The following is a 12,409-nucleotide window of genomic DNA, read 5'->3' as shown; positions in this document are numbered from 1 at the left end:
ACATTCCCATCCCAGACAAATCTGACTGGGGAATGGAGAGATGCTTCAGCGTTCCGTCCTTCACTCCAGCGCCTTCTTATCCAATTACACCAAAACGTGATTTGAAAAATTGAAAAACGAGTCAAATCAATCTTACCTTGGATAGGATATCCTTGTATGTATGTTTTGGCTGTAGGTTTGCGACCCAGAACTGAAACATGCACCTCTCACCTGGGGAATGTAGATATTGCTGCCTGCTCCTACGAACAGTCTCGTTGTGGAATACTTTCACTGTCCTAGACCGCGCCAGCCGGCCTCTCTCATGTCTCCCAACGGAATACAGAGGAGGAGCGTGGTTATGGATGATATGGGATGAGAGAAACTGGAGGGCGTGTTCCAGACAGACAGAGACGCACCTTTTCTCAGTTATGGAAATCGTTGTTTTCTTTTTTCTTTTGGTTCACCTGAGACGGCCCCTTTCCGGATGCCGTCCTTAGTTTTGTTGATGATGGTCGGCAACAAAAGAGAGGCTTCAGCACAGGTCACTGTATAACCAAACACATTGGTTGTGAACTGAATTGTATGGATATTGGACACAGATAACAAACAACCAACCACAGGTGATAGGTTTTCTGCAAGTACCAGCCCACATCTAAACACTCACCACTCTATTGTAGTGAAAACCAGTTGAGTGGTCCCATGAATGCCTTATTGTTCATTCAGAAGGAAGCTCACACATCTCCATCATGTCAAGACATGATCTATCAATTACTGAATGGACACTTCCTTATAGAACATGAGAAGTTGTAATTTAGTACTTAAATGTGCTACACAGGATTTATTTTTCATTTTGCATTGTAATTTCACAAAATGTTCATAATATATATGCAGTAATAGTGGAATGATAGTGTTTCACAGTGTTGTGATTGGCTGTGATATTTTCCTACTGATTTCTCCTGCCAAAGCAGCATCTGTTGTCAAAATGGGAAAGCTGTTCTGACTTTGGGGCTGTGTTATCTAGTGGAAATAGTCATTTCCTGGTTGCTAAAATTGTACACTGTTCGCTTAATTTCAGTTAATGTCAGAAAGCAAGAGCTTAATAGTGTAGGGAATCATTGTACTATCGAGATCGCTGTGAAATATCGTGCAATTCACCTAGCATTAGGCTGCATTCAAAACAAATGCAAAAAATCTAACAAATCCTATGTGTATCACCTTTAAGGTTGCCAAGGAGCAAGCCTCCATCCATCTGACTCTACCCATCCCAACAGGGACTTTCATTCGTTGTAGGGCAGTGATTTGAACCACCATTCAGGGTAGGGCAGTGATTTGAACCACCATTCAGGGCAGCTTTGTGCACGGGGCATTGTCATGCTGAAACAGGAAAAGGCATTCCCCAGACTGTTTCCACAAAGGTGTAAGCACAGAATTGTCTAGAATTGTCTAGAATGTCATAGAATGTCATGTATGCTGTAGCGTTAAGATTACCCTTCACTAGAACAAAGGGGCCTTAGCCCGAACCATGAAAAACAGCCCCAGACCATTATTTCTACTCCACCAAACTATACAGTTGGCACTATGCAACTGCTCAGCCTCCGACCACAAGGTACTATAGAGGGTAGTGCGTACGGCCCAGTACATGACTGGGGCCAAGCTTCCTGCCATCCAGGACCTCTATACCAGGCGTATCAGAGGAAGGCCCTAAAAATTGCCAAAGACTCCAGCCACCCAAGTTATAGACAGTTCTCTCTGCTACTACATGGCAAGCATTTCACTGTAAGGTCTACAACTGTTATATTCGGCGGATGTGACAAATAAAATTTGATTTGATGCATTGGGGCAGGTAGCTTTCTCCTGACATCCGCCAAACCCAGATTCGTCCGTCCAACTGCCAGATGGTGAAGCGTAATTCATCACTCCAGAGAACGCGTTCCCACTGCTCCAGAGTCCAATGGCCTGCGCGCTTTACACCACTCTAGCCCACGCTTGGCATTGCACATGGTGATCTTAGGCTTGTATGTGGCTGCTTGGCCATGGAAACCAATTTCATGAAGCTCCTGACGAACAGTTATTGTGCTGACGTTGTTTCCAGAGGCAGTTTGTAACTCGGGTAGTGAGTGTTGCAACCGAGGACAGACGATTTTTACACACAATGCGCTTGTACGGCCTATTACTTCGCAGCTGAGCCGTTGTTGCTCCTAGACGTTTCCACTTCACAATAACAGCACTTACAGTTGACTGGGGCAGCTCAAGTAGAGCAGACATTTGACGAACTCACTAGTTGGAAAGGTGGCCTCCTATGACGGTGCCACGTTGAAAGTCACTGAGCTCTTCAGTAAGGTAATTCTACTGCAAATGTTTGTCTATGGAGATTGCATGGCTATGTGCTCGATTTTATACACCTGTCAGCAACCAGTGTGGCTGAAATAGCCAAATCCACTAATTTGAAGGGGTGTCCACATACTTATGGTGTATTCATTTTAAATGTTTTTTTATTTTGGGATTTTAATTTAAAATCACTTCCTGAATTGACTTATTTAAATTATAATTAACCCCAGCCCTTAGGGTCACTGTGGCTGTAAGGAGGATGAGACACACAGCCCCAGTGTGTGTGTGTGTGTGTGCGTGTGTGTGTACCGGCTCCTCTCCTCAGAACTACAACAGGAGCCAGCAGAGAAAACAAGGTAACATATGAAAGGATAAGGAAAGAATGGGAGTGTTTCACTGCTGCAAGCCTCACCTCATTTAACACATTTCGTTACACAGAGAGGCAGCTGTGGCCTATGGAGAGACAGAGAATAGATGTTCCCCTTTGGCCAGGAGAACAAGTAGGGAGACAGGTTTCCCTTGTATCAAAATTGAGGATCCATTTTCAGGTCAATATTTCTCAGAGTAACATGTTAAAGACACATTTAATATTTGCGGTAAATGTTTGGTGACCCTTGGTCGAGTGTGAGGGAGTGATTCTAACATTCCCTGAGAGAGAGGTAAGGCCCTCCGTTCATTCACACCAGATAAATGCCCAGGTTTTCCTCGTACATTCAGTAGACTAGGGAGTGGAGCACTGGGATGGAATCTGGTACTGTTATCTCATCCAGTAGACCCAGCCTATGGATACTACTGAGTATCAACCGGCTCTTTTTAAATGTTCTGTGTAAAGAACAGAATGTATTCTATGAAGGAAAATATACTCCATAAGAGCACCTTGTGACCGCGCCCTTATAGTAATTTCCTATTTACCATGTTACACTCTCAAGCATGTCTGAACCCAGCAGGTTTAATGGACGGGGGTTATGATGACAGAAGAAAACCTGCTCTTTGTGGAAATACAAGTTGTGTCTTGACATGTTCTCCCAATCAATGTTCTTAAATCCAGCTCCTCCATCACAGCTAAGAGTCTGCCTCCAGGTAGAAGAACCGGTTCAACGAGTCATGATGGGAGACATAGTTTGCTTTTACTGAGGAAAATACATCAGCCCCACCCTGGTTCTAGTTCAGCCTCTGGCTCTGCATCAGCAGGAGGGTTTGTCTGGGTTTCTCCTGCGGTGCCTCTCTCTCTCTAGGGCAGTGGTCACCAACCGGTAGATCGCGATCGACTGGTCGAACTACAAGCCATTCCTAGTCGATCACTAGAAATTGATCAAGTGAGATTTCCAAACTTTTAAAACCATTAAAACTAGAGACTCAAAGAATGCAGCTGCTGTTTTAATGAGTAAGTTCATGTTTCAATTGTTATTCAGCACTGTCAATACCTTGTTAAACATTTCTATAAGCTATTAAATGCCCGTTTCGATAAGCTCGAGTTATTATTTGTGCCTTGTGTCTTTTTAAATATCGAGGAATATTTCACGTTTTCTGGTCATAGGAGTAACAACATGAATTGGTGCACGAAGCAGAAGTAATGCCGTGCGACTTAAGTTTCGTCATCAGCTGGAAGAATGTGTCCCCTTTTCTCAACGGAGGGCGGGAGTGAAGAGGGGTGGTAAGAGCCAGCAGCATACCACCCTGCATACCACCTTGCATACCACTGCTGGCTTGCTTTTGAAGCTAAGCAGGGTTGGTCCTGGTCAGTTCCTGGATGGGAGACCAGATGCTGCTGGAAGTGGTGTTGGAGGGCCACTCCAGCAGACACTGCCCTGTGTAGGGTGCCGTCTTTCAGATGGGACGTTAAAATGGGTGTCCTGACTCTCTGAGGTCATTAAAGATCCCATGGCACTTATCGTAAGAGTAGGGGTGTTAACCCCGGTGTCCTGGCTAAATTCCCAATCTGGCCCTCAAACCATCACAGTCACCTAATAATCCCCAGTTTACAATTGGCTCATTCATCCCCCTCCTCTCCCCTGTAACTATTCCCCAGGTCGTTGCTGCAAATGAGAATGTGTTCTCAATCAACTTCCCTGATAAAATAACGGATAATTTTTAAAGTTGCGTGAGAGGCAGCCTCACTGCTGCTCCCTCCATCCCCCAGTCTGACCATCAGATGCAGGCCAGCAGTCCAGTAAAAGAAGCACATTATTATACTCACTTAGCTGTGCCTCACAAGTAATACAACACATCATCTATTACCAGTGTGATCATGTTCCTACAGTTTTGAAATATAATTTCAAAATGGTCTGAGAAGAACAACATTGGCAGGGCAAGTCAAGCTTAGCCAATATGCAGTGATAATGTATTGGGCCTATAGCCTGCTGCACAAACCTCATTGCTACAGAACTGTTTTTAATTGGTTAATGTTGCGTACATATGCTTGTTTTTTAAAGTCATGTTAATTTTTTTTTTTTTATCTGAGCGGTAGATCAGTGCTCTAGGGTGTCTATTATCTAATCTACCGGTCAGCCTGCCAGAATTCCTACCCTTTCTGCATACAAATAGCTGTCAGTAAGCCTCGCTTTAGGAAAGGAATGACAATGCTGGTTTAGATCGGTGGCGACTCACCGGTGAGGTGGATTTTCATTCCATAAATTCAGCATTTGTAGGTGCTGGTTCTTAACTCTTCTTGAACTGTACTGTTGGTTAAGGGCTTGTAAGTAAGCATTTCACGGTAAGGTCTACACTGTTGGTTAAGGGCTTGTAAGTAATCATTTCACGGTAGGGTCTACACTGTTGGTTAAGGGCTTGTAAGTAATCATTTCACGGTAGGGTCTACACTGTTGGTTAAGGGCTTGTAAGTAATCATTTCACGGTAGGGTCTACACTGTTGGTTAAGGGCTTGTAAGTAATCATTTCACGGTAAGGTCTACACTGTTGGTTAAGGGCTTGTAAGTAATCATTTCACGGTAGGGTCTACACTGTTGGTTAAGGGCTTGTAAGTAATCATTTCACGGTAAGGTCTACACTGTTGGTTAAGGGCTTGTAAGTAATCATTTCACGGTAAGGTCTACACTGTTGGTTAAGGGCTTGTAAGTAATCATTTCACGGTAAGGTCTACACTGTTGGTTAAGGGCTTGTAAGTAATCATTTCACGGTAAGGTCTACACTGTTGGTTAAGGGCTTGTAAGTAATCATTTCACGGTAAGGTCTACACTGTTGGTTAAGGGCTTGTAAGTAATCATTTCACGGTAAGGTCTACACTGTTGGTTAAGGGCTTGTAAGTAATCATTTCACGGTAAGGTCTACACTGTTGGTTAAGGGCTTGTAAGTAATAATTTCACGGTAAGGTCTACACTGTTGGTTAAGGGCTTGTAAGTAATCATTTCACGGTAAGGTCTACACTGTTGGTTAAGGGCTTGTAAGTAATCATTTCACGGTAAGGTCTACACTGTTGGTTAAGGGCTTGTAAGTAATCATTTCACGGTAAGGTCTACACTGTTGGTTAAGGGCTTGTAAGTAATCATTTCACGGTAAGGTCTACACTGTTGGTTAAGGGCTTGTAAGTAATCATTTCACGGTAAGGTCTACACTGTTGGTTAAGGGCTTGTAAGTAATCATTTCACGGTAAGGTCTACACTGTTGGTTAAGGGCTTGTAAGTAATCATTTCACGGTAAGGTCTACACTGTTGGTTAAGGGCTTGTAAGTAATCATTTCACGGTAAGGTCTACACTGTTGGTTAAGGGCTTGTAAGTAATCATTTCACGGTAAGGTCTACACTGTTGGTTAAGGGCTTGTAAGTAATAATTTCACGGTAAGGTCTACACTGTTGGTTAAGGGCTTGTAAGTAATCATTTCACGGTTAGGTCTACACTGTTGGTTAAGGGCTTGTAAGTAATCATTTAACGGTAAGGTCTACACTGTTGGTTAAGGGCTTGTAAGTAATCATTTAACGGTAAGGTCTACACTTGTATTTGGCGCATGTGACAAATTGTTTGATTTGATTTGGTAACTGTGACATTAAAAAGTGAAGATCACAGAACTCCAGAATTCTAGTCAAAATGCGCTGATTGAAAGGGCAAGAAATACCTCATCAAAATGGAATTACCATCTCAAGTAAAGTACATTTACAAGACGTTCTCTAGTAAAGTTAAGTATGATGTAGATTTGATCAAATATCTCGTCATGTCCTTTTGCCAAAAATAATGGCAGACAAAGGTAGTTTAAGGCCAAGTGAACATGTTTGTTGTTGCTTCTGCTTAGCCAGTCAGATTGTACATATCTCAAATAAAGTAGACCAGATTCGAGTGCCTGTTAAAATCGTAGGATGAATATTTGGAACAGCTTAAATAGGTTAAATAACCTATGCATGTATATATAAGAAAATGTTACGAAACGATGCAAAAAAACAAAAAGGAGTCTACAATGCTCTCTAGTGGAAACAATAAGAATGTACAATAGTCATTTTGAAATCAGTGATTTGCCTTCTTTCCTTACACAGTACTGCCCTCATGTGGTCATAAGGCAGGGGGAAATCCTGCTGTAAGTACCTCCGGGTAAATTGAGTTGTTTTCACTTGGAACAAAACAGAAGCAAACAAGGCAAAACACGGAGGAACTGACCTGAACTTGTCCTATAAGAAACCTTTGTTTTTGTAGCAAAACGTTTTACTACGGTGTGCACTAATGAATGGGCACTCTGTTCACCTGCCATAAGGCCATCAACGCGGTCAGACATAAATCGGTGACAGCTCGATCCTAATTGAATACTTTACACCGTGTCAAGATTTTATTTGACAGCATTTCAGAATATCATACGGTAAACAAGATTTCTGCAAAAGTTAATATATCCATAGTGTTGCATTTCATAAAAATAGGCCGTTCACTTATAGTCTGGGACTATCCATAATAATACATTGAGTCATATTTATAATAGCGACACACCTGTACAAGGTCAATACCACGGCTAATAATAACACTACACAGTGATACCCTGCTGCATTAGGTAGGCTCAGGGGGTTCATGTATTGTACGTGCCGCCAGTCTTCAACACACTCACCGTTTTAGATATACCTATCTCTTCTGATCTGTCCATAGAAAAGTACTGATATTTGCCTCAATGGGGGACTGCTCTGACGAGAAAAAGTGGCGAACTGTGCAACGAAGGAAGGACATTCTCTCTTGTCTCTAGTCTACACAGAAGTCATGATAGGCTTAGTGATGAAGGTGCAGTAGACAGTCAGGACTGGCCAGACACTATAGGAATGGTTGTGTGTGGGGTGAACACAGTGGCACTGTTCAAATGAATCCTTTCTTGAAGTAACCAGTGAATGAACATGTACCTGCTTTCCATTATTATATATTTATTTATTGTCATTTAACAGATGCTCTTATCCAGAGCAATTGGGGTGAAGTGCCTTGCTCAAGGGAAGATTTTCCACTTATTCAGCTCGGGATTCAAACCAGCAACCTTTCAGTTACTGGCCCAATGCTCTGAACATCTAGGCTACCTGCTGCCTACTTACTTGAAGTAACCATTGTTCTTACAAGACGTTAGGAAAGAGAGAAGGAAGAGAGGAAGGATGCATTGTTAAAGTATTCAAACAGGCCCAGACAGTGGCTGAGCCACAGACTCTTGTCTACTCAGGATCAGTTGCCCAGCACAATTTATATACCATTTCTCTGAACCACTTTGTGCTTTAAAGAAATATATTTTCCTCTCATAAATAGAGATTCCAATGGGCTCAGCGCATCACTCACCTCTCTCGTAATTACTGCTATTCTGAAAGACTGTCTGCATTTCTTCCACCCGAGGGGGACAGCTTTGTTCTGCCAATGTCGTCCTCCCTTTGCTGGATTGTTAGCTCGACACACTGCAAATTACCACTCAAAAATCAGATGTCTGCAGAAACTAAAGGGGACACATTCGGATTGCTCATTAATGACTTTTCTTTTATCGCCAAGAATGATTCTTGTGTCTGTCAATGATCATAATGTCTAGATGATTGTAGTCTCTCCACATCTCCATGTATAGTATACTAGTTATCAGAGTGACAGATGAATTCGCTTCTGTGAGTCCCAGGGCCAGAGAGAGGGTTTGAGAGGGTTTAAAAAACCAAAAAACTCTACCTTAGTCATCGGATGACAAGGCGGTTCTGAGGGACGCGTGTGTGTGTGTTACTGTGTGTGTCTTAACTGTGTACCTGTGTGTGTGTGTGTGTGTGTGTGTGTGTGTGTAAACTGGTAATGGGGGAGTGCAGACAGAGCCCCTGACAGAGCCTCCACTGTCTAGAGCTCCGAAGTTAATTGGGCCACAATCTGGTAGAGAGAGATGTATATATATTTTAACGTCACTGGCTATGTAGACACTTAGAGACTAAACAAATGTTGAAATGAATATCCAGACAGTTGTCAGTTGTAATGTATACATATGCGTCTTTGGGAGATAAACGTGTTTCATGTGTTGTGTAAATGAACAGCGTTAAGTGAAGCCACAGACCATTAGACACATTGTGATGAATGAGCTCGTGACAAATGGCAATGTTTCTCTCTCCCTCTGATCCCCACCAGAAATACTAGTGGAGTTTCCTGTTTTCATACACGTGCCATATTTTCACCCAAACACGTCATTCTGTGTAGCTACAGCTTGATTACACCATCTGTTAGAGATGTTCTGTCTAGACGTTTCGATATCTGACGATGAGATACCAACAGAACCCCAAAAGTTGTGGAACTATCTTCAATCTGTAAGGAAATGGAAAGATTTGCTAATGTTTTCTGACCAAATAAATACTGTGGGGTCTGTAAATATAGTGAACAAATTTCAACAATCAGATATAAAACCATGAATGTCCGTCATGGCACAGATGTATATGAATATTGGGACATTGGTATTGACTGTACGGTAGCAGCCTGGATTGAACCACATCAGTCTAGAGAGTGTTCTAGGTTCTTTAAGTCCATAACAGACCTCTCTGTCCGTATCGTAAGGCACTCTGCCCCGATATCCCATGAGCCTTCACTCTCTCCACATTGTCCACCAGACAAACCTCAGCAAATTGCTTTGTTCGCGAAGCACAGTGAGGGGGAAATGTATCTCCTGTGACCCAACCGTTGATGATTCAAGCACGTACAGCCCTTAGAGTCCACTGCAGTCTCGTAGAATGGGTCCACACAGACTAGAAATGCAATATTATAGTGGATTTGTGGCTGTGGAGTTATAAGGGAGTGTTGAAAAACGGTGTTGTGCTCCTTCGCTCGTCTAGCTTATGAGGCGTCTCAGAGCTACCATTGGCCCGACTAGGTATGCATTAGAGATGATCACGTCCCACATATTAATACTCATCATATAATATATTTATTTCTATACCATTTGATAGATTCCTCGGGATAGCTTCTTCAGTCTCGTACAGTCTCTTATTTAAGGCAAAGTCCCATTAATGCGTATACTCTTTTTCTAGTTCTGGTTTTCATTCTCTCTTTTTAAAATACACAAAAACAGGCAACCCCTCTTCAACATTCCTTTCATAAAATAGACTTCATTGTATAAAAAAAACTGCAGTGTCACAGTCAACCAATCGGTGAGTGGTTCAATTTGCATGTACGTCCTGGACTGGAGTGCTGTGGGGATTTGAGCACTTCCAAATGAAGTTCCTGTATTCGGACCCCTTAACACTGCTCAAGGATCCCGTCACGCTACACACATTCTGCTTGGTTTCTTCTTGTTTTGAATTTTTAAGTGGATGCTTTCCAGTTCTTAAGGTGGTCGGTGTAAAATATCTCTCAAAATAATTTAGAGTACAATATAAATAAAAATGGTTCTCTAAAAACGCATGGAGGAACCCCCCTTTACATCTGAGGTCTAGAGGGTGGGGTAGGGGAGTGCAGGCAGGGTGAGGGGAGCCAATGAAGGGGCTAGCCAGGCTTAGTGTAGCCCGGCCTGGGTGTCTGGTAGTGGGTATACTCCAAGGTGTTATCTGCTCACAGTGGACGTGCCCGAGCGCAGGGTGCTGGGCAGCTTGTCAGAGCCGGGGATCTTCCAGGGCCCAGGGGACACAGTGGCCTTCCTACCCGCTGCCGTGCTGCTGCTGCTGGTGCTCTTGTTGGGGCGGCAGGGCCGGGTCTCTCCAGGGCCCCTCTCTGCCTCTCTGGGCCTGGGCTTCTCCTGCGCCGGCTCCCCCTGATGCCCGACACTAACGTCTGGGTGACTGCTGCTGCCGCTCTGAGTACCACCGCTGCCGCCGTTCCCGTTAGAGTTTGTGTATGAGGGCTTGGAGCCTTTCGTCGGGGACTGTGTGGGTTCTCTTTTCCCGTGGGACGTGCTGCTGCTCTCCCCAGCGATCCTCTCCTTAGACCTCCCCCTGGAGGAGCTTTTGGGCTCCCCTCCCCCAGGTAGCAGCTCATCCCTCCCCACCGGCCCTCCCTCTTTGGGGCAGCTCCCTCTGCGGGTGGACCTGCCACCTTCCTTCTGCTTGGCCCTCCCATTACTGCAACCACTCCCACTGGGCCGGTCCCGGTCCCTCCTCCCGTGGCCGGTCTGGTCCGGATTTTGCGGCTCGGTCGGGGCCTTCCGGGGGCTCTGGGAGCGATCCGCCTTCCTGCTCTCTTGCACCGCCGGCTCCCGCGGGACCTCCTGTGGTGGCAGGCGAGCCAGGTCGGGGCCTGGGGGCTGCTGGGACGGGGTCAGATGAGATGAGGGCGATGGCATGGTCAGAGTGTCTGGGGGCAGGGCTACTTCCGACAGACTTGGGGAGGCTGAAGGGCGTGCATCCCAGGGGGAGGTACTGTCTGCTGGGGCACAAACACACAGTTAGACATGGGAAAGGATAGTCTTAACAGTCAGGGGCGAATCCTACCTTCCATTTACTTAGTCATGCATGGATGTCAATGGGAGACTGAGTGAAAAGTTGACTTAAGTGGAAGTTCGCCCTATTGAAATATATCTATGAATCTATAGCTTTATCCAAACAACACACACCAAGCCAAAAAACATGCCTCTAGTCTACATGGATGACAGTATCCATATTGTAGCAATCACAACAATCAAACCCAGTCTTTGTGGTATGGGCTGCAAGTGAAATATTACTTCACTCCTATAAGTCACACACTGCAAGTTCACTTTTAGGCAGCACACATCTCAGTTCCCTAGCTCCCTTTAAAGCCTCAGCACTTCTAAGAAGCGGGCAGAGAAATCGAAAACAGGTTTAATGGAATGGATGATGTGCTGAATCAGGCGGTGCTTCAGCCTGGCTCGGGAGAGAGAACCTGCGGGTTCGAGACTCCCCACCGGTGCTCTGGGCTGAGTAACCACGGTAGCGGCTAAACCTACAGGGCTCTACCTTCTCCTGAGAGGCTGCTGCAGCTCACAAGGCCTGTTAGCTTCTCTCTCTGCATCGCTGAGCTAGCAGTCCCAGGGTGATCATTCATTACAAACAGGCAGGCAGGGGGGAAGTCACCAGGGAGGCTAGCGCCAATCGTCTAACTAGCAGGGGGAAAGAGGGAGGCTAGGCTAGTTCCATGAGGCCTCATTACAGACTAGATGGACTCCCAGACCAGCTAGGAAGGTCTGGTGTTTGGAGAGAGCTCAGTGGGCAGGCTCACAGTCAATGCAGGTGCCTGTTGCGCTCTGAAACCCTGGACTATTCACACCAGCTCATTCCGCTACCCATCAGCCACTGCTTGGTGTATTGAAGTGATTACCTGTCTCCCGTGGAGGCTGTGTGGCCCAATAGGATTGTGAGAGGGAGTATGTGTGCTGAGCTAATGCCCGCTGTCACCTTGGATACGGCTCTGTTCGTTCTGAGGGGTGAGGGCCCTGCTGCCCAGCTAGCTGACTGGATCTGACCTTAATACAACCTCCATACTCTAGTACTCTGTATGAGGGGACAAATGTACACATGCCCTAATACATCCACACAATGCACAGCATGCACACGTCCACATACTCACAAACGTCATGCACGCGCACACACACAGTATCATATTGCGTGGTACTAAATGTGGCAACCGTCTTTTATTCCACTTCATTATTTCATCAGGATGCAGTTTTTATAAGCTTTGAATTCGTTTTCCTCTGCAAAGTACTGTATAAACTAGCTGAAAATACAGAGCCGCTTTGCAAAAT

At 44.9% G+C, this 12,409-nt stretch overlaps 2 protein-coding genes across 17 annotated transcripts in view; both read right to left on the bottom strand.

Moving 5' to 3' along the window:
* Positions 1-583, bottom strand: part of LOC110499985 (fatty acyl-CoA reductase 1) — a 55,290-nt gene extending 54,707 nt beyond the window's left edge. Inside the window, exon 1 of one of the 3 annotated variants that reach the window (XM_036957241.2) lies at positions 211-583. The gene's annotated coding sequence lies outside the window, so the exon portion shown is untranslated. Of the gene's footprint in view, positions 1-136 lie in introns of all 3 variants that reach the window. The other 2 variants (XM_090213775.1, XM_036957242.2) reach the window with 2 other exon arrangements.
* Positions 584-7,056: 6,473 nt separating this feature from the next.
* Positions 7,057-12,409, bottom strand: part of LOC110499983 (membrane-associated guanylate kinase, WW and PDZ domain-containing protein 2) — a 285,735-nt gene continuing 280,382 nt past the window's right edge. For all 14 annotated transcript variants that reach the window (XM_090213774.1, XM_036957236.2, XM_036957235.2 and 11 more), the window contains one exon: positions 7,057-11,073. In XM_090213774.1, the coding sequence (XP_090069900.1) occupies positions 10,259-11,073 (815 nt within the window). In that variant the 3' untranslated portion in view covers positions 7,057-10,258. The remainder of the gene's footprint in view (positions 11,074-12,409) is intronic.

This window comes from Oncorhynchus mykiss, chromosome 21 (assembly GCF_057628025.1).
Source record: "Oncorhynchus mykiss isolate SJ-2025 chromosome 21, ASM5762802v1, whole genome shotgun sequence".
In the NCBI taxonomy this organism is placed as follows: Eukaryota; Metazoa; Chordata; class Actinopteri; order Salmoniformes; family Salmonidae; genus Oncorhynchus; species Oncorhynchus mykiss.
The sequence above is the reverse complement of the archived record's forward strand: the minus strand, read 5'-3'. Positions and strand labels throughout refer to the sequence as shown.